General features: G+C 44.9%; 1 protein-coding gene across 1 annotated transcript; it reads right to left on the reverse strand.

The window, feature by feature from the left end:
- Positions 1-11: 11 nt before the first annotated feature.
- On the reverse strand, positions 12-2,273 carry LOC311254015 (uncharacterized protein). The gene is made up of 2 exons (XM_084384448.1): positions 281-2,273; positions 12-30 (listed from the first exon to the last, which is right to left on the reverse strand). The coding sequence occupies exons 1-2, from the start codon at positions 1,654-1,656 to the stop codon at positions 27-29; spliced, it is 1,380 nt and encodes a 459-aa protein (XP_084240574.1). The 5' UTR covers positions 1,657-2,273; the 3' UTR covers positions 12-26.
- Between the last annotated feature and the right edge of the window lie 20,081 nt (positions 2,274-22,354).

Here is a 22,354-nt window from a genome sequence, read left to right on the forward strand (position 1 = left end):
CACCTTCATCTTCCTCAGTTGATTCCTCACCTGGATAGTGGAGAGGGACAGATTGGAGCAGGGGGGCTGAGTGTCGGGTGGGGGAGGTGGGTGAATGTCAGGGGGGGCAGTGGAGGGTGTCTGCGACATGAAAGCAGTGGAGAGGGAGGTAGAGGTGAGAATGGGGCAGGAAACAGGGGGGGGGGAAGAGGTGGTGGGGGGCAGCAGAGATGAATGGGCCGGGGGAGGGGTGGGTGTCTGGTCAAACCTATTGAAAAATAGGTTCAGGTCGTTCACCCACGTCTGATCCCCGGCAGCCTGGGAGTCTGGTTTCCTCAGTCCTGAGATGGTTTTAAGGCTTTTCCAGACTCCACTGATGTTACTCTGCTGCAGCTGGACCTCCATCTTCCTCCTGTAGCTGTTCTTCCCCTCTCGGATCTTCTTCCTCAGCTCCTTCTGCACAGCCTTCAGCTCCTCCTTGTTTCCTGACCTAAAGGCCCTCTTTTTCTCCTTAAGGAGAGCCTTAATGTCAGGATTAATCCAGGGTTTGCTGTTTGAAAAACACCGTACAGTCCGGGTGGGTACAGTGTTATCAACACAGAAGTTAATGTAGTCCGTTATGCATCCTGTTAAGCTGTCGATGTCCTCCCCATGAGCAACACACAGTTCTTCCCACACAGTAGAGTCAAAGCAGTCCCTCAGAGCCTCTTCAGACTCCTCAGTCCATGCTTTAACTGTGCGGGTTTCCACTGGTTGCCTGTTTACAAGGGGCTTGTACACAGGCAGGAGATGAACCAGGTTGTGGTCAGATCTTCCCAGGGGAGGGAGGGGGGATGAGTTGTATGCCTCCTTGCTGTTGGCATAGAATAAGTCCAGTGTTCTATTGTCTCTGGTGTGGCAGGTGACATACTGAGTGAATGTGGGCAGGGTGGAGGACAGAGAGGCATGATTGAAATCCCCAGAGATGAGGAAGAGGGCCTGTGGGTGCTGTGTCTGCAGTGAGCTTGTGACTGAGTGGAGAGCGTCACAAGCTGCATCAGCGTTAGCAGAGGGGGGGATATACACAGCGAGTACGATCACCTGTGTGAACTCCCTCGGGAGGTAGTACGGCCTCATGCTAACCGCTAAAAGTTCAATGTCTTTACTGCAGACCTGCTCTTTAACAGTGATGTGCCCAGAGTTACACCATCTGTCATTAACAAACACAGCCAGCCCTCCTCCTTTCCTCTTACCGCTCTCTGCCGTCCTGTCCGCCCGCCGCATTTGAAATCCGTCCAGATTAGCGTCTGTGTCCGGGGTCTGCGCCGTTAGCCACGTCTCAGTAAACACCATGATGCTGCTCTCACGGTAGTCCCTCTGATGCCGGGTCAGCGCCGTTAGCTCGTCCATCTTGTTGGGGAGAGATCTTACATTCCCCATGATGATGGACGGGAGGATGGGTCGGTAGCGTCTCCTCCTGCTACGGCGGGCAGCTCCGGCACGGCACCCGCGTCTCCTCCTCTTCAACTCCCGCGGGACATCGGGCCGCTCGAGCGGCGGCACCGCAGCGCTACTGAGGGCCAACAGCTGATCCCTACTGTAAACAATAGGGCCGCGTACAGGCTCCCCGGGCACGGCGGAAAACAGCGAAAAAAGCAGAATTAAGACCAGAGCGATAAAAACAACTCTGGTCTCCATACTGCCCGGAGAAAGCGCTCCAAAGTCAAGTAAATAAAAAAAGTTAAAAAGTACTAAAAGTTATAAAAAAAGAAGAAAAAGCTCAAAGGTGAGCGAGAGCTGCTGTAACAGGCTGCCACTCACGCGGCGCCCCTCCTACTCAAGGTATGTACTGGGAATGTCCTGATGTGGCATCCTTTTGGAAATTAGTATCTTCCACTTTATCAGATCTATTGGAGGTAGACAAACCGTGTTCTCCTAAAATACTGCTTCTAAATGACACCTCACCATTGAACCTGTCCTCTACTCGGACCCGCACCCTATTAGCGGGGTTGACTGCAGCTAAGAGAATGCTGGCCTTGCGCTGGAAGCTCCCACACGCACTCACACGCACTCGGTGACAATCATTTTTGAGCATACTCTACATGGGGTTGTCTGTAGCAAGAATACATGGAGCTAGTCAGAAAACAATCTGAACCTGGACCTCTGCGGTGGCAGCGGTTAAAGATTTAAGAAAAATGTCTTTATTTGTAATTTTTGTAATTTCTTGTTTATTTCTGTGCACTTACTTTGGCCTACAGGACACTGATATGACCAATGTACTATGTGCTGTATCACTATTTGTACTGTATGTAACGTAGAAGATCATGTTGGGACACTGAGGGAGGGGGGTTGTCTCTATTCTGGGGGGGTATTCTGGAGGGGTGGGTAGAGGGAAGTGGATACTACTTGTTGTATTACTGTCTTTGAATTGTGTCATGCCCTTGTCTTTTGAAAACAAAAAATAATTGATCAAAAAAAAAAGATCAGATTACTACGCCCACCTCCTCAATCATAGATATAGAAATATAGACACTGCATTGGCTGCTGGATTGTACCTCAACGTCGCCGCCATATTTGACGTGGCAAGACTCACCTGTACACGAATACAAATAAACATGGGAACTGTGGTTTTTCTGGGTGAATTGTAATTTTTCAACTGGTTTTGAGAGTAGTAAAAAAAAAAAAAGAGTAGTAATAAACTGTTGAATATAAAAATGGCTCATTGAAATTGGTTGAGAAATTCAAATGTTATAGTGCTTTTTAATAATAAAAAACTCAGCTCTGCCATTTACTTATATCCATTTACAGGCCAGTCTAATATGGTGGCGAAATTGATGTATTGCTGTAATGAACCAAAGCAGTCAGTGCAGCATCTACGTGTACATGCCTTTTGTAGGCAACATTAACACCTCTGCCTAAATAAGAGCTTGAGTCCCTGTGAGCTTCAATAGATTAAACAGTGTTTAAAAGAAAGGTTTAACTGAACCTTTTTTCAGGTAAATACTAGATGTAATTCTGTGACAGTGAAGAAGAAAGAACCTCAAAAGTTGATCGTTAATCAGTTCTTCAACATTCAAATGCATTTTCAAATGATGAATGCAAATACAGAATTTTAAAATTTGAGTCTTTTATAGCACTGAAATGTTTTGACACAATTTTTTTTTATGGTCCACATTGTTACAGCACAATTGAAGTATTGTCTGACTGAATATTTTGTATTTCATGGAACCATCAGCAGAGGAAACTATTGCAGCTGATGAGGGGGATAACGTTCCACCAACACACAAGAGACACAAACACAAACAACCATCAGCAGAGGATGGAGCATCTGGAGTCGGTGCCGTGAAACCTTCTTCCAAAGGTGAATTTTGAAACATTTTCATTTATTTGGAGTAACATGAGTTGATTTGGGTGGGTAAAATAAATTTTAAAAAAGATGCTTACCAACTTTGCACGCCTCGGTCTGGTGGCACCCTAGTACATTTGGTCAAGTAATGTATTTAATTACAAATTTCAGGTACTTGTACTTAAATTGAGCCTTTTCTTTTCATATTACTTTTAAAGTTCCACTCTACTACATCTTAGAAGCAAATATTGCACCTTTTACTCCACTACATTTATCTGACAGCTATAGTTATTACCAGTTACCCTGAAAATCTTTTTTTTTTTTTTTGCACAAAAATAAATGAAAGGCTTACACAATTTGGTTTGTTTTAAATTCAAGTATTCATCAGTTTTTACATATATTGCTTATAGCTGATTCATCAGTTGATTGACAGAAAATTAATTGATAACAATTTTGATAGTGGTTTCAGTTATTTTTCCTGTAAAATCATGCGGTTGCCGCTTTACAGCTGGTATAACATTTGCTGCGTTTCCTTTAAATCATTTCAATGTATTTGTAATAATGTTCAGGTTTGGACTGTTGTTTGGGGTGAACAAACATTGTGAAGGTGTCACTTTGGCTTCTGGCTCACTGTGACCACAGTTCTCAATATTTTCACCGATCAAAGGATTAATGGAGAAAACAACCAGCATGAAAATAACCATTGCTTGCTGTCCTAAGCAAAATATTTCAAAATCGGCTTCTCTTCAACCAACTACAACAGTGACATCCTACCTTTACATTATTATAATCATTCTTAATGCCGGTCATCGGGTCAGAATTTCCGTTATCTGGTTAGATTAGTCATAAAATGGAAACTATTTTTCATGGTGGAGTGCTGAGAATGAATCGAGTCTCACAGCCTATGGAAAGAAGCTGTTCGTTAGTCTAGTGATGCGACACTAAAACAAACGAGCTGTTCAGGCCTGGTATTGTGCCTCAGTTGGTCCAGAGCTGGCCCATGTGTAAGCCAGCTCTGGCAAACCAGATCCGGGCCACTGGGGGCCGTCATTCTTTGCGGTATGTCACCCGAATGCAACAACAACAACAAGTAATTAATTATAATGCCCTGCTGCTGTAAGCACACTGATTAGCAGCAACATGGTTGTCTCTGCTAGTCACGGCCTGAGCAGAGTAGCCTAATGAGTGAGTGAATTACAGGGAGGCGTATACAACGTAGGGCTGTGATTTAAACATTTAGTGTTGCATGGTACTCGCGGTGCCAAAACGTCACGGTTCCTACACAACAGTACTACCGTGGATTACTAAACTACCGCTGAATGCGGTGCCAGTTCCCACTGTGTAGCGGGCTGCTGCTACTCCTCCTGGCTCCGTTCTCACTACAGCTGTTCTAATGTCAACGAACAGATCAGTGGTGCTGAAATTTGCGTTTCTCTTCTATAGCCTACACATTCTACATCTCGGAGGTCAAAAGCATCATTCAGTGTCATTTAAGTCGGACAGTCTGATGCAGCTGCTCCTGTATAGACCAGTAATGCTGGCTGGTTAGAAATATGTGCGTGAATTTGTTCAATTATTCGCCACGTGTTTGTTGACATTAGAACAGCTGTAGTGAGAACGGAGCCGGGAGGAGTAGCTACTCTGCTCAGGCCGTGACTAGCAGAGACAACCATGTTGCTGCTAATCAGTGTGCTTGCAGCAGCAGGGCATTATAATTCATTACTTGTTGTTGTTGTTGTTGTGAATGTACGGCAGGCTGTAGCCAACGATATATAGCGCAATTCATTACTTATGGGAAATGTTTCAAGAGCAACAGGCTATCAACTTACCTCCAAGTAGAGCTTAGATCAGGCCCAAAAAATCAAGCCCGACCCTACCGGAGCCCGTGTACGCTATGTCCGAGCCTGGCCCGACACATTAACTGTAATTATGAGCCCAAGCCCGATTTAAACCCGACAATTTTTTAATACGTGGTGTAACAGTCAGAGTTATTCAATGTAGCGCCACTAGGTGGCGCCTCCTTTTGTTTAGTGGGTAATGTAACCTGCACGATGAAGAAGAGCAGGTGTACTTCCACTCCCCGTGAGAAAGGATACTGCCAACAGAGCGAAGACTCCACATTTTATTTTGTCTTTATTTAGTAAAGTGTTGGTGCAAGAACCTCGGCCTCGATCGTTTGCGTATGCCTGTAACATTAGTGCCGCAGAGACCTGGCATGGTGTGGTCAGTATTATGAATAAAAGTGCCGTGCGGAAACCCCCACATGTTGCCTGCCGTCTCTTAAGTAACCGGAAGCACCGCACTAAAGCTGACCATCACCTTCCCCTTCACCAGCCCACGTTACAGTGGGCTGTTATAACTGACGCTCTCAACTACAACTCTGAGTTGTTTGAACTACAGAAGTCTGTTTACAATTATCTTAATGAATAATGCAACAAGGCCGAAGCATGTACACGGCATTGTTTGTTTATTCAGAACGGAATGGATCACAAATGAAAAAAGTAATGATTAAAAAAAAAAAACATACACAAATGCTTGATCAAGGGCCCGGCCCGGCCCGAGGATAGTGGTGGGAAATAAGTCCGGGCTCGGGCTTGGGCAGAGAATCTAAACTTTACCTCCAAGCAGCACAGCACAAGGGAGACGTGGGTGTAATGCGGAAGGCGTTGGTGGCGCTGGAGCCAGGTCAAACCAGCCAATAGAAACTCTTCTCTCATCCACCATCAAGTGCAGTTGAATTCGCAAGCAAAACTTTAGAACTTGCAACCAAAGAGGACTGATTTGCAAGCAAAGGTTTTTAACTTGAAAGCAAAGAGGACTGATTTATAAGCAAAATGGTAATATGTTTTTACTTACAAACATTAGTTTTGATTGAAGTTGAGGAAATATGCTCTCTCATATTCTTTTTTCAATTGCAACCTGTTCTGTTTCAATCTCAAAAAAAAAATTTTTGATTGCCACTTACTCTCTTTTGCTCTCAAATCTTTTTTTTGATTTCAAATCTATTCTATTTGATTGAATAATAAAGGAACAAAATTCTCTCCATAGCCATGCTGCATTCATGGTAAACACACATCCTTCATAATAAAAGCACAGTATCAGAAATTATAGACTTCAAAATAAAAGTCTGACTTTTCTCCATTCACATATACGACCCACTTAGGTCCTGACCCATCAGTTTAGAGCCACTGGCATAGACTGTTCAAAAACATACAATGCAGTGGAATGTTGCATAATACCTTAACATATTCTTACAACATCATCTGTCAGCAAACACAACATGTCAAGAGTCTACAGAACATTATTACGAATTTAACATTCACTGCCATATCTTCAGTTTAAAAACCAACATTGAGCATTTTAGACAAAACAACTTGGCATAGACTTTCACACCATGCATAGGAACATCACGTCTCCATGTGTTCCACCAGCAGTAGCACCTTACAAAAGGTGAAGAGAATTCAGATCAAAGGTCTAAAATGCATTACGCATGAGAGCTTCTCTCATTGTCCATCCTTCTCATTTACTCACTTCCTCCGCTGTTCCCATCAGGTGCTTTCTGCAACCATTTTGTAATCCTGGTCTCCATTTCTTGGTCTGTGGCATCAGAAGTCAGACACACACATACAAACACACACATTAATGAATATCACAGTACAGTTCACAAGTGACACATCTGATGACTAGCTCAATAAATATGATTGGCACTACATTCCAACAGCCATCAGTGTGTTTGGCCATTAACATGCATCTAAGGCTGCAGTGTGAAGGTCTTTGGTTTGTTTCTCATCATTTTTGATTTTCTTCTGAGCGAACTCTTTCTCAGCATGACAAGCATGACGTCGGATTTTTTCAATGCGGGCTTCTTCTCACATAATGCAGCTTGATTTCACTGCTGCTGCCATGTCAGGGCGTAGTCCGTTGAGAAAATAGTTAGACAAGTGAGCTTCCCAGAGTCCTATATCAGCTCATATCAGCTGGTTGTTCCATACCACTGTGGGTATTGAAAACTGTGACCAATCTGGCATAGTAGTCCCGAACATCTTCACCATCCTTCTGTTTGCAGGTTTTAATAACAGATGTGTCAATCTTCACTGAAAATTGTAACTTGAAAGTGTCACACAGAGTTGTTATGGCCACCCTGTACTCCAAGTTTGAGTCATCATTCCAGTTTACGTGCCTTCGTCCCACATCCTGCTGAGGAAAATGGCCTGAGATCTTTTCCCAATCTCCTGGATCCATTTTGAGGATCAGCAGTCTTCTGAGCTCGGTCGTGGTTGCATTGAACTCTTTACAGAACGTGAGAAGCTCTTTTGCAAACTTGGCACCAGAGTCAGCTGGTTGAGACAGATGTGACATTGCCTCTCTGATGTCATTCTCTGACCATGGACGATGAACTAAGATTGGTCCTTCAGGCCCTGATACTGGTGGAGCAATCAGAGGACAGGCGTCAAAGTTAGGGTTCACTTTGACACATGTAGACAACTGGAGAACAGAGAGAGGAAAGTGTGTCAACAGTATCCCTTTTTTTATTAAACCTTGGACTAGGCATGGTTTTTAAAGCTGGTTTTCTTTCTCTTTTTTCTGCTTCGTCTGTCCATGCTTTCAAAGCTCTTTTATGTCTTTCCATGTCCTCTAAGTATTTCACAGACACCTTTTTTTTGCTTCTCTTTTTCTTGTCTACTTCTTCAAGACCTTTCTCATTTTTAATTGATTAGGACTGAAAGATCCATTATCTGGAAAACCATATTTTTTAACCCAAATTTCTACTGAATACTCCACTGACCATGATGTGTTTTCATATATTCAATGGATGGTCCACTAGGTGGATTTCGTTTACTGTGCCCATTATCAATGCTGCAGCTTATCCTGTTGTGCATAACTTTCTTAAGATGCGATCGTCACCGCAAATCCAGATTGTTTCCGCTACAATCTCGGTAAAAGAAAAGTTCTAAACTGATATCTCAAGAGATTACCTTTCTCTTGTCACAGTCCCAGGCTGTTTACCACAGCATTAACAAAAGTACTCATAACACAGAAAACTTTTCTTTAAATCAGTCTCACCGTTTGCCTTTAGCTTTGCGGAGGACAACAGAGTCCCATGGAGATCACAGTGGTGCCAGTCCGGGGCCCCAGCGGTCGGTCCTCTCGTCTCTGAATATTCAGTGAGGTAGAGGCTGGAGATTTCTTTTCACCAGGATGATCAGTCACCGTCCATCCACGGCTCCAGGCGAATCACTCAAGGGATCCCACTTCTGACACCAAGTTTGTTGTGGAAATTTGTTTGGCAAGATCTGAAATAAAGATGTTGAGATTGACTGTCTTTTAAGGGTTTTATTCTTTGCAAAGAAGGTTCTCAGTCAAACAGAGTGCAACGCAGTCTGCAAGGAATGGAACAAAAAATACATATACATAATAATACAACAGATTACAATGTACACCAAGGTCAGCAACAGGCGTCAAAAACAAGAATCAGACGATGTTAGGTAAGAACATGCACCAAATTAATTGCTATTGTATCAGACAGAGAGCACAAAACAGTAGAAATGAATAAACAAGTACACACTAAAAATTTCCATTACAGGGATTTACTCTCTCACACTTTGAAAACCTCTGATTTAATCAGTTAGTCTAAAAAAAATGTGTTTAGTCAACGGGTAAATTAGGAACATTAAAGCACTGGAAGAGACTCGACAGAACCCCTGCTGATTGACTGAGCAGTGTATGACACACAGCAGCTTCACAAATGGCAGCCCCCTGCTGCTGCTACAGTAGGTACTTCCATTCTTGTGAGTCACGTGAGAGTCACGCGCCTTTTTAGTGGAGGATCAATTGTATTTTCATGAGAAGCGGCAATGTGCCCAAACAACCACCAGGTGGCATCTGTGAGCAGGAGGACGACAACATACAGCAGCAGGGAGCAGTGAACATGAATGGGGAATGGACAGACAATATAATAATACAGTATAGTTTTTCAATGAGAAAAATGTAACGACGGCAGCTATACGTCTCACTCAATTTTTTAGATCCTCTCGTCAGCTCCAAACACACCTGCCGGTTGTTTGGAACATTGAACACTAGAACGGCCAAGACGGTCTCACAGACGTTTGGTTTGTCTTTTATAAATAACGTAGTTTACATTAAAACTACAGGTCTCTCAGCCCGTGACTATTCCTAGATATATGTTTTTGATGGTTTCTGAAGTTTACAACTCATTAAAATGAAACAAACTTGATTTCTTGATTTATTATAGCAGCAAAAGGAAATGCGCACAGTTATACATTAGGTTCTCAAGTCAACTGCCAATCTGCAGGGGACGGCGCGTGTCATAAGCCGGAGGACAAAAATGTACACAAACAGGAAAGCTGGTGGCAAAAAGAAAAGAAAGAGGCAGAGCTGGTCGCGGCGCATCGTCGTAGAGGAAATGCATCTGCCACTGGCGATCGGCCGCGGAAGGCTCTACCTCGCAGACTGGGAGGTAGAACCTTCAGTTACCGGGCTCCTTTACTGTGGAACCAGCTCTGGGTCAGAGAGGCAGACACTCTAACTACATTTAAGTCTAGGCTTAAGACCTTCCTTTATGACAGAGCTTTTAATTAGGGCTGGTTCAGGTAGCTATGAACCATTTTTTAGCTACGCTGCTATAGGCTTAGACTGCTGGGGGACACATCTGTTTACATGGAGCCCTCTCCTCTCCTCTCCTCTCCGTACATTTTGAACTGTCATTATCATTATCTGTTGCACTTTGTAGTTTGGCCTTGGTGTCTACTCTCTCTCTCTCCTCTCTCTCACTCAGTTCAGTTTTCAGAATTGTTTTGTAAAGTTCTAAAAACGGATCGTTATACATTGTTTTGTTTCATTTCGTTAAGTAAAAATCCTCTCTGAATTATGGAAATGAAAATAAAATATCTTTAAAAAAAGATCCCATGATATTATAGTAGCCTAATTGCATTATTTTATTCAAATGTGACTGAGACCTTTATCTACCTAAACAGAGGCTAACATGAATAAATATCCTGATTTGTTACCTATTTCTGGAAACTGCATAACGCTGTTGTGTTACATTATGCAATGAGTAATTTATGCTCGGGATGCTGGGGACATGTCTCTCCCTCTCTCTCCCTCCCGAATCGGGCATATTATGATAAATATAACTGTAGATGAAAACAATATTGAGGAAAAAAATAAGTTATTGTCGGCCCAAGGTATAAATGCCCAGAAATCGAGTGTGTTTCATTTGTATGAGTTGTAAGCTTCAGAAACCATCAAATATGGAAAAGTCACGGACTGAGAGACCTGTAGTTTTAATGTAAACAAAGTCATTTACTTAAGAAAAACACAAACGTCTGTGAGACCGTCTTAGTGGTTCTAGTGTTAACATTAGCCTAATGAAGAATTAAGAAAACACGTTGCTACAAATAAACTATGACCGAATTGGCAGCCGAAACAGTGTGCACTGCGCATAGCTTCCTATACGCCGGCCGGACTCAACTCTTAACAAGCTAGCTTGCCTTCGATTAAAGTATTTCTGTCATCTCCCACTTTGTAACAGATAAGAGACAGCACCCGACAGACATATGCTAAATGTTTGGATGAAACAAAGTCACTGTTAACAAAATCAACATCTAATCTGTCCCTGCAAAATGTGTGTTTGGATCAGCTGCTGACAGATGTGCATTAATGCTCCGCTCGTGAGTCCCACTGACCACTGATTCTGTTGAACGTAACCAATGTGAAACAATCAGAAAACAACATTGATCTGATTCACTGGCGTAGCGGTCCCTCTCTCCATTCACTCTCTAGCTCTCTCGACCACAGCTGCAAATTAAGTAGCCTAGCCCAGTAGGCCCATAAACAGCGCCATTCTCCATTGCAGCTACATTGTGGTCAAACGTGGAATTATCCCAAAATCATTTGAGCTGCATTTCAGTATGTTGTAGTTTGAGTGTCAAATTAACCTGTCACCTTCAGCACCATGGACAGCGTCGCAGATGAGCCGCGGAGAAGCCGCAGCTGTGAGCGTCTGGGCTCAGGGCTTATTAGGGACCTGGTTGACGCCACTGAGAGAAGACCACTCTCGCCAGACAGTAGGCTTGTTCGAGATGAACTGCGCCTCGCCTGGAAGGTGGACGAGACCAGGCGGCAGCAGCAGGGGGCAGTGGCAAAAAGCTGCAGTCAAGTCGGACAGTTTCCAGCCGCCGTCAAAGAATATACAGGAAGTCACAGAAATATGTCCATCCTGTTATAGCCATCTGTAGGCTATCTGTAGTTTGCACAACACGTTCGGATAGCTATGGCTGAAGAAACTGCACATGCGTTCTTGATCGCTGATGAAATTGAAGCAGAAGACTGAGCTCAGTCCCGAAACAGAAGAGGAAGCAAGAGAAAATGGCGACATCAAGTGGCGCAGACAATTACGTCACAACACTGCGCACCGCAAAGGATCTTGGGATATGGGATCCAGGCCTTCTGTTTTGGGACTGAGCTCAGTCCCGAAACAGAAGAGGAAGCAAGAGAAAATGGCGACATCAAGTGGCGCAGACATGACATTCAAATTTAAGTAATGGGTTTATACTCGGTTTTTAGTCATTTGAACATCCAACGCCAGATATGTTAAACTTCAAGGGACTATAAAACTTCCAGATGTTAACTTTCAGTTAAAAATACGTTACGCTATGGCAAATATAGTTGTTATTCACCAATGGGTTAATGTTTATTTTGTAATGTTAATTTTTCAATTTAGATTTGATACATTTTGTTAATTTTTGTACACACACAAATAAATGTAGGCTACACGTTTGACAGATTTGAACCAAAACAGACTTTTATGCATCTCTTCATTCACAATCGTAACGTAAGGGTAAGGGGCGGGAACATCTGATGAGGCAACCAGGAAATACTCCGAAGGCTAGACCGTCCCATTTAACAACGGTGGACGAGGCCTTCAAAGACCTGTCCGAAGGACCCGGCCCTCGTGGACCGCGAAGGCTAGGCCATTGAAGGCTGCAGCCCCTGAATTTGGACACAGCCAGTAACTTTTTCCACCTACCCTTTCCCCTGATTTTAGAATTGTTAACTAATAGGAAATAAAGTCTACATTTTTTACTTGCAAAAGCGACTCCTCCTGATATCCACACCTCACACAGTACTATGCTTCCACCTAGTGGCTTCAATTGTCACTTACATTTCACGCAATGCGTGAATCTCGCTCCCCGCAAGTGAAACGTCCATTTCGAAGTAGTACCCACTGTACAAGCACAAGGAACTCACAACTTTCTTTCAAAACCTAACCTAAGACTTTGAAACTCCTTATGAAACTTAGATTTATCTAAGTTTACCTAATGGTGTATGTTTGTATGTGTGTGTGTGTGTCACAACATGTGTCGTGTAATAGTTACCGTAAATCCGAACTATTGAGCCGCTCCTCAAGGTTACTGATGATCAGCTAATGGCAGCAGCAGATTTGGTTTGACACCCATCTCTTTTTCAGTTATGGACTTCAATCCTCGGACAGTGAAATGATAGTCATTGGCAGAATATTTCACAGGTCAGGTAGGAGGAAAAAAAAGGTTTTGTGGATAAGCAGTTAAACATCTGACCATATAAAAATTGTGTTATAGACAGTAGATTACAATTATAAATCAATAAAATGCTCACGTTAAAATTTGTTCGTGGTATTCTTATTAGTGGCTGTGGCTCAGATGAAACGGTCCTTCTCTGGTGCAGATTGAGTGATGAAAGGCTTTTCTGGTGCAGCCGATGGGATGACTGGCCTCTCTGATGCAGGCTGGAGGACACACAGCTTCACCTCGGGTGTACACGTATGATGGACTCTGCAATCAGCATAATAAGCATTGGATTTATTTGGTTTTGTGTTGCAAATGTGACGTGAACGGGCCGGGGGACCCAATTAGTGATGTAATGTTTTGATGGAGTACAGGTGTGTGTGATGACGGGGGGAGGGGGATTGGAAAGAGATAAAAGACTGAGCAGACAGGGCACGGGGAGAGCATTTTCACTGCTGCGGCCCGGCACTCTTTAGGAGGGAGGGTGTCGTTCGCAGCCCCTAGGACTGCTGGCGACGAAGACAGGTAGAGCAGGGGGTTAGTGGTTCCTGTGATAGGAGGGGAGGGTTGCTGCCTCCTGTAGGAAGTCAGGGCCGGGATTAGAGAAGAGTGCGGTAGTCGCTACTGCTCCTCGCATGTCTGGTTTCTCCTCTGGTTGAGCGTGGACTGACGCACCGATTGAACTCATCGTCCAGCGAAGTCGTTCCCCGGGGAGTTGGACGGCACCACAAGCTCAGACCCCGGGGGAGGGTCTCGCCGAGCGGGCGAGCTAAGTCTAGTTTAAATATTGTCTCTATATGTATTTCTTTGTGTGTATAGGTTTATTGTATTCTTTGCATAGGGCGGAGAGGAGTAGGTTGCAGGTGAGGGAGGGTTAACTAAATCTTGAGCGGGATATCCACGTGACTTCACTTTAAAGGAGTGTTGTGGGTTGCTGTGATTTTCAGGTTGCTGTGGTTGATTGATAGGTTGCAGTGCCTCTTGCGTCGAGGGTGCTCGCGTGCCATCGTTTGAACTGGTGTGTCTTAAGCTAGAGTCTAGCCCTGTGTGTAGTGGTTTGTCACTTGAATGAAGCGTGTGGCTGCCCTGTGATGATTGGTCCCTCTAGTTGGCTGTAGCCCTCCTCACCTCCTTATCTTTTATATTTATTTGTGTTAATTTGATAAAGATTACATTGTTACATAATATTTTGGTGTGATTATTTAAAGGCTCTGACACTGGCAGTATTTTCCTGCTAAATTATAAAAACCCACAATTATTACACTGGTGGCAGCGGTGGGATAATTGAAAATGTCAGAGCCTGAAAATAATCCATCTCAACTTGCAGAGGCAGGTACAAGTCGGTCAAACATTGCTCCCTTATCCAGTAGTCAGGCTATAACCCCACGGCCAATTTTTATGCCTGAAACCTTTAATGGTGTGGGACGAGACTGGCCTGATTGGGCTGAACAGTTTGAAATAGCAGCTGATGTAAATAATTGGAATGAAGCACTGCGATTAAAATTCATGGGCCTTCTTTTGTCAGGCCGAGCTCGTGAGGTATATAGTGGGTTATCTGCAACAGCTAAAGCTGATTATGTCTTGCTAAAAAATGCAATGGGTAGATGTTTAGACCCGTGTGATAGCGATGACTGGAACAGGGCTAGTTTCTCTTCTCGAAGGAGACTACATAATGAGTCAATCAGAGAATTTGGCATTGCACTCCGACGACTGGTTACTAAAGCCTATCCCGCAGCAGATCCTAACACTCAAGATTTGTTAGCTAAAGACCACTTTATTGCAAATGTTGGAAATGGGGATTTGCGTGTCAGCCTTTGCAGTGCTAAACCAATAACCCTAGAGGATGCCATTAACCTTGCTGCAGAGCTTGAGCTTATTAGAGGTTTAGAGAGCAGTTGCTTAGCGCCTGATGCTAAGGTGCGTGGAGTTGTTGAGAAGTCCGCCAGAGATGAGCGAATTGACACACTGCTGGGGGTTGTAGAGGGTCTACGGCAGGAGGTTAAATCTCTGCAAACAACTGTACAGGCGATAGCCAGCCCAATTCAATCTGTCCCTATACCCACAGTGTCAGCTCCGTTCTCTCATTCAGTTAAAGCCTCCATTCTCCCACCTAAACGCGATGCTGAGAGAAGTGGAGGATGCTGGGAGTGTGGGTGTAATCGTCATATACGACGTGACTGCCCTTATTTACAGGGAAACTAGAGGGGGCGTGCACAGAGGGCCACATGCTCGCCCCCCCTTCTGCATCCATCGTGGCCCCTGATAGCTTAAAGGGTGGTTCCGGCTATCTTAAAGCTAAAGTAGGTGGGTTTGACTGTCATGTACTTGTAGACACTGGAGCCTCACGCTCTGTTATTCCAAAACAATTGTGGCTTTCAATTACAAAAGGGGGATGTGATTTGGTAGACTATGAGGGCAGAGCTACGGCAGCTAACGGGGGGGGGGTGCAGATTTTGGGGTGCTGGCAGACTATATGCCAGCTTGATTCCCTTGCGCTTGTTGCTGAGTTTTTGGTTTCTGATATCCCCTCTGAAGAGGTCTTGCTGGGCTTTGACTTTCTATCAAAGTATGTTACGGTGGTTGACCTGGGAAAGAAACATTGCCAGATAATGGGCAAGCAGTTTCCCCTGGTTGATCTCAATCCATCGTTAGAACCCCAAACAGTTGTTGTCCAGGCTGATATTGTGGTGCCCCCACGTAGTGAGGCGATTGTTTGGGGTCAGGTCCAGAACAGGTGGGGAGATTATGTAGAAGGGATGCTGGAACCCTCCGCCTCTATCTCCAAACACTGTGACATTTTGGTAGCTCGAGTGGTTTGTAGAGTTCAGCAGGGCACACTGCCTATACGAGTAATTAATGTAACTAATGATGGCCTAATACTAAAGAGTGGCATGAAAGTAGGCACACTATTTACTGACATCGAAGTGGGGGATGAGGTGGTAGAACAGTGTGAGGACAGCGAGGGAGGAAAAAGTTTGCAGCCTTGGACAGTCGAAACACTTATGAGCCAGTTTGGGGTGGAGGAGAAGGGTTTTTCTCCAGAGGAGTTGGAAGCAGTTAGACAGTTACTGCACAAGAACATCACTGTGTTTAGTCAGGGGGAGACTGACTTAGGCAGGACTCACCTGACCCCACATGAAATTGATACTGGGGATGCTAAGCCAATTAAGATGCACCCCCGAAGGGTCCCTCTCCACCTACAGCAAGAGGTGGAGGACAACTTAAAGCAAATGCTTGCTGGTGGGGTTATTTGTCCCTCTTGTAGTCCATGGGCAGCTCCGGTCGTGCTTGTGTGTCGACTATAGGAAACTTAATGAGGTCACTAGAAAGGATGCATACCCCCTCCCTAGAATTGACGATGCTCTGGATAGCCTTAGCCATGCTTGCTGGTTTTCCACTCTTGATTTAGCAAGTGGGTATTGGCAGGTGGAAGTAGACCCGAAAGATCGCCATAAGACTGCTTTTACCACACGCCAGGGGCTGTTTGAGTTTAATGTCTTAAGTTTTGGTCTTTGCAATGCACCTAGCACCTTTCAGAGGCTAATGGATTTAATACTTGCTGATCTGCAGTGGACTACCTGCTTAGTTTATTTGGATGACGTAATTGTTTTTGGTCGCACTTTTCATGAACATCTCATGCGCCTGGGTGGTGTGCTTGGAAAACTTCAGCAGGCCAACCTTAAGGTCAAACCATCTAAGTGTGATTTGTTTTCTTCACAAGTCCATTACCTCGGGCATGTCATCTCTGCTGCGGGGGTGATGCCAGATCCAGCTAAGGTGGAGGCAGTCAGAGAGTGGCCTGTCCCGACAAACCAGACTGAGGTCCAGAGTTTTATAGGGCTAGCCTCATACTATAGGCGTTTTGTAAGGGGTTTCGCAGATATTGCTCGCCCTTTGCATCAGCTGGCGGAGAAGGGGAGGCGCTTTCGATGGAGTGAGGACTGTCAAGGTGCTTTTGATCAACTCAAGGCCAGTCTAATCATTGCCCCTGTGCTAGCTTATCCAGACCCCAGTAAACCATTTATCTTGGACACTGATGCAAGTGACGTGGGGATCGGGGCAGTGTTGTCTCAGGAGGAGGGAGGCCTGGAGGGAGTTGTGGCGTATGCTAGTAGGGCCCTTACAAAGCAAGAACGCAAATATGCTACTACTAAAAAAGAGCTCTTAGGTATGGTGGCCTTCACAAAACACTTCAGACACTATTTGTTAGGTAAAGAATTTGTTTTACGTACTGACCATAATTCCCTGCGGTGGCTGCATAATTTTCAAGGCTTGGAGGGGCAGTTGGCTCGCTGGGTGGAACAGCTTGCCAATTTCCAATATAAGATCGTCCATCGTCCAGGCAAGCTACACAGCAATGCCGATGCCCTCTCCAGGCTGCCAGCTTTTCTTGAAAACAGGCAGCAGGCTGATCAAGGAACGATAGCTCAGGCTACCTCTAAAGTGTATGCAGTACAAGAGGTTTCGCCTTCTATAGTGTCCAGTGTAGAAGGAGAAATGGATGAGTTGTTTGAGGCACAGATGGCTGATGTTTTGCTGCGGAGAATAATTGATTGTAAAAACCGGGCTGGTAGTCTTATGCCAAAAGATCCTGACCTGCAGAAATATGCCCCTGTTTGGAACCAGCTCCGGGTGCAACAGGCTAGGTTAGTGAGGATTCCTCCTGCCCACGCTGATGCCGCATCACAGGTGCAGGTGGTGCTGCCTCAGTCAATGGTGCCTAAAGTTTTACAACAGCTGCACAGTGTTTCTACTGGGGGCCATTTGGGGGTGCAAAAACTGCAGGGAAAGGTTAAAGACCGTTTCTATTGGCCAGGATGGTTTGGAGATGTTAAGGCATGGGTCAAAGGATGTGTGGATTGTGCTTCCCGTAAGACTCAGGGGAGACAGCCATGTGCACCTTTGCAACCATCAGTTACATCTCGGCCTTTTGAATGTGTGGCACTGGATATTCTTGGCCTTCTTCCTGAGACTCCGGGAAAAAATAAGTACATTCTGGTTATTGGTGACTATTTTTCTAAGTGGACAGAGGCTTTTCCACTGCCTAATCAGGAAGCGCACACTATTGCTAAAGTTTTGACTGAGGAATGGGTGTGTCGATTCGGGGCACCACGCAGTATCCACTCCGACCAAGGTCGCAACTTTGAGTCCGCTCTGTTTAAAGAATTATGTAGGCTTCTGCATATGCACAAATCTCGAACAACCCCTTACCATCCCCAAGCAGATGGGTTAATTGAGCGTTTTAATCGTACCCTGTTGTCGATGCTGTCTCTTTTTGTTGAGGATAATCAGTTGAACTGGGACACGCTTTTGCCTTATGTCATGTTAGCCTACCGTAGCAGTGTTCATGCAAGCACCTCCTTCACCCCATATAGGGTATTGTTTGCCTGTCGACATTATGTTAAATGTAGGCAACCAAGAGTCATTTGCCTCAGTGGACAATTATGTGTCTAGGCTGAGGGACACTTTGTCTACTGTAATAGAGGCAGTCAAAAGGCACCAGGCCAAGGCCTCGGAACAACAGAAAAGGTATTATGATTTTAGGGCCAATTTCCAATATTACTCTGAGGGGGAACTAGTCTGGGTTCGGAATAAGGCTAAGAAGCGTGGGGTGTGTCCAAAACTGCAGAGGCGGTATAAAGGTCCTTTTAGAGTCGTGGACAGGGTGACCGATGTGCTCTACAGGCTAGTGCTAGTGGAGGGAGGCCAAGAGAGTGTTGTTCATTTTAATCGACTCAAACCCTTTACTTCTTCTTTGGCAGTGCCACCAAATCCAACGTTATCAACATCCAGAGGAAGTGAACAGAGAAATCATCCAACTTCATCCAGCCGACATCAGCACTCTGGGGTCCAGTTGGGTGCTAGTTGGGTCCACCATCGTCGCCCTCGCCGTGATGCCCCTGCAGAAGTGAGGACACCACCAGCGAGTTGGACGGACTGGAATCCTGCCTCGGCGGACGCCGTAGACCAATCAGCCTCTGAATTAACCCCTCCTTCAGATGTGACTGTATCCTGTCCAGAGCAGGCACATCAACTTTCTGGTGTGTCCTCAGTTGAGGAGGGACGTCCTCTACGTCAGCGGAGACCACCAGTTTGGTCGCGAGATTACCGTATGTCACCATAGTGACTCGAGGACGAGTCCCCTTTTGTCAAGAGGGGGGAAAGTGTGACGTGAACGGGCCGGGGGACCCAATTAGTGATGTAATGTTTTGATGGAGTACAGGTGTGTGTGATGACGGGGGGAGGGGGATTGGAAAGAGATAAAAGACTGAGCAGACAGGGCACGGGGAGAGCATTTTCACTGCTGCGGCCTGGCACTCTTTAGGAGGGAGGGTGTCGTTCGCAGCCCCTAGGACTGCCGGCGACGAAGACAGGTAGAGCAGGGGGTTAGTGGTTCCTGTGATAGGAGGGGAGGGTTGCTGCCTCCTGTAGGAAGTCAGGGCCGGGATTAGAGAAGAGTGCGGTAGTCACTACTGCTCCTCGCATGTCTGGTTTCTCCTCTGGTTGAGCGTGGACTGACGCACCGATTGAACTCATCGTCCAGCGAAGTCGTTCCCCGGGGAGTTGGACGGCACCACAAGCTCAGACCCCGGGGGAGGGTCTCGCCGAGCGGGCGAGCTAAGTCTAGTTTAAATATTGTCTCTATATGTATTTCTTTGTGTGTATAGGTTTATTGTATTCTTTGCATAGGGCGGGGAGGAGTAGGTTGCAGGTGAGGGAGGGTTAACTAAATCTTGAGCGGGATATCCACGTGACTTCACTTTAAAGGAGTGTTGTGGGTTGCTGTGATTTTCAGGTTGCTGTGGTTGATTGATAGGTTGCAGTGCCTCTTGCGTCGAGGGTGCTCGCGTGCCATCGTTTGAACTGGTGTGTCTTAAGCTAGAGTCTAGCCCTGTGTGTAGTGGTTTGTCACTTGAATGAAGCGTGTGGCTGCCCTGTGATGATTGGTCCCTCTAGTTGGCTGTAGCCCTCCTCACCTCCTTATCTTTTATATTTATTTGTGTTAATTTAATAAAGATTACATTGTTACATAATATTTTGGTGTGATTATTTAAAGGCTCTGACACTGGCAGTATTTTCCTGCTAAATTATAAAAACCCACAATTATTACACAAAGATGCCCCTCCTTTGTTGGTAGTTTTCTGAATGGTATATGCTCTTGAGGAGGGGAATAAACAAAGTAAAAGAGGCTGGTGCATTAGACAGTCCTTCTAGTATGCAAGGAATAACTATACCAATTCAAATTAACAGTAGCTGGACCTTACCGCAAATTTCATTTTGTTAAGACAGCTTCCTATCCAAGATCATTCCCTTGAGAATATGGAGGAAATTGATAAAGAATCTTTGGACTGCAATTCTGCTGCTCTGGTGACATAGAAAAACAAATTCAGTTTCACCAAAATTTTACATACTGAGAATAGATGATCACTGAACAACAATTGTAATTTCTTACTTCGTCCTTGGCTTAGCCTTTGGCAACACATGTTCTCACATGCCTCATCTTCATTTTCATCAGAGAAGAGGATGTTCTTTGATCTGCTTTTTGATCTGAGCTTTATGTTGAAATAAATCATTGTAGTCAGCCTCAAATATACCTTTTTATTAGAACGTGTTGACGATCTGCCAAAGCAGAAAGATCGCCTGTAGGGCACATTGTATTCATTGTAGTTCTATGCTGCCGCACAGATGTGTCTGTTCTCGCCCCCAAAACTGGCCAACCAATCACAGCGAACTATGAGCAGTACCAGTGAATTCATCACTAGCCGCTTAGCCTCCACGTAGCCATGGCTGAAGGTGCAAATGAAACGGAGCTGGTCCCCCCAAAAAATCCACCTCAGTAATATTTTAAGTCTGTTTACATTGTTGTTAAATGTTCATTGCACTTTGCACATGTTGGAAATGTTGCAAAAAAACGGATTAAAATCTGTTCAGAAATGTTCTTTGGTTTAAATGGTCTGTTATTTTTCTTTTCTTTTAGGGCTGTGTCTTTACAATGGTAAACAGCTTGGTTGGACTGTTCAGAAAGACTGTTCTTTTAATTGAAGGTTTAGGTAAGTTCATATTTTTCAAATGCGATCATCAATATTTCTATGATGTCATGTTACAGTTGGCTATTTGAGGGGGGATGGCAGGTTAACAAGAGGGATGGCATCCATCCCCTAAGGTCCAAAGTGGGACAACCTGGGCTGTCTTTTTCTTTCAACGCTTCAATAGGTAGATCTTGCCTTTCGCCGAGGTGGAGGTAGGGATCTTGGGCTTAAAACGGTTGGTTACCACTGCCTTAAAGGTTGGGTCTGGAGTTTTGTGCCCAAAAATAAACATTAGACTTATACAAATGAAATCCGTCTTAATCATCACCTATGGGCTTCTAGTCCCCTCCCACCACAAATGGATACCATTCCTGTGGTACATCAGACCTGACAAGAGGGTTAGGGTTAGGGTCTAGAAGATGAACAACAGACTTGACATGGGTCTAGAAGATGAACAACAGACCTGACATGGGTCTAGAAGATGAACAACAGACCTGACATGGGTCTAGAAGATGAACAACAGACCTGACAAGAGTCTAGACGATGAACAACAGACTTGACAAGAGTCTAGAAGATGAACAACAGACTTGACATTATGCATTATGCACGAGAGCTTGGATCACTTTCCTTTCTTTTCATTCGCTCACTTCTTCCGCCGTTCCTATCAGGTGCATTTTGAAGCCATTTAGTGATCCGGGCCTCGACTTCCTGGTCGGTGGCATCAGAAGTTAGAGGATTAAGTCGCACAGCTGCTAATACACACACACACTGGGTGACTGACAGGGTCAAGCAGGGAAGGAGGAGGAAGAAGAAAAAGACAACAAGGTAAAACAATAGGTGTCTTGCAGGCTTACCTGCCTGGCCCCTAATGAATATCAAAACTACAGTACAGTTCAGAAGTTACTGTGTGTTCACACCAAAAGCATCGGGAGCGTTGCGGCAGCCAGAATTCATTCATTTTCAATGGAGACTGGCGTCGACGAGCGTCGGAGCGTCGAGAATAGGGGTGGAGCCGAACCCGAATACGGTATTCGGAAAGGCACAAATAACGTGTTTTTTACAAATATTTATTTTGAACAAATACTTTAAAAAATATTTGTATTAGGGAACAAGAAAAACATCATATCAAAAAGCTACGTTTCCTCATGAGACCGCAGTACATGCCCGGATGAGTGAGTGAGTGATGTTCAGGAGTCGGGGGTGGGGGCGTCAAAACACCGCTGTTCCGCCCCCGCAGCTGTCCATGGTGCTGCTGAGCCAGGTGACGTTGTTTACACTCTGTGTTGTGGCTTGTCTGTGAAACGCGCGCTGCTCAGGGACTGGGCAGATCTGTCCCACTTGCTTTGTCCCTCACTCCATTGGGAGATCTTCCACAGAGTAAAAGAAATACACATTGTTTCTCTCCCCTGCTCCGCTCGAGCGCAGCTGAACGCGGCTTGAGCCCACTTCACGGG

Source organism: Pagrus pagrus (assembly GCF_965226575.1).
Source record: "Pagrus pagrus genome assembly, contig: HAP1_SCAFFOLD_133, whole genome shotgun sequence".
In the NCBI taxonomy this organism is placed as follows: Eukaryota; Metazoa; Chordata; class Actinopteri; order Spariformes; family Sparidae; genus Pagrus; species Pagrus pagrus.

Coding starts and splice junctions, on each gene's coding strand:
- LOC311254015 (XM_084384448.1), bottom strand. CDS start 1,656: ATGGAGACCAGAGTTGTTTTTATCGCTCTGGTCTTAATTCTGCTTTTT.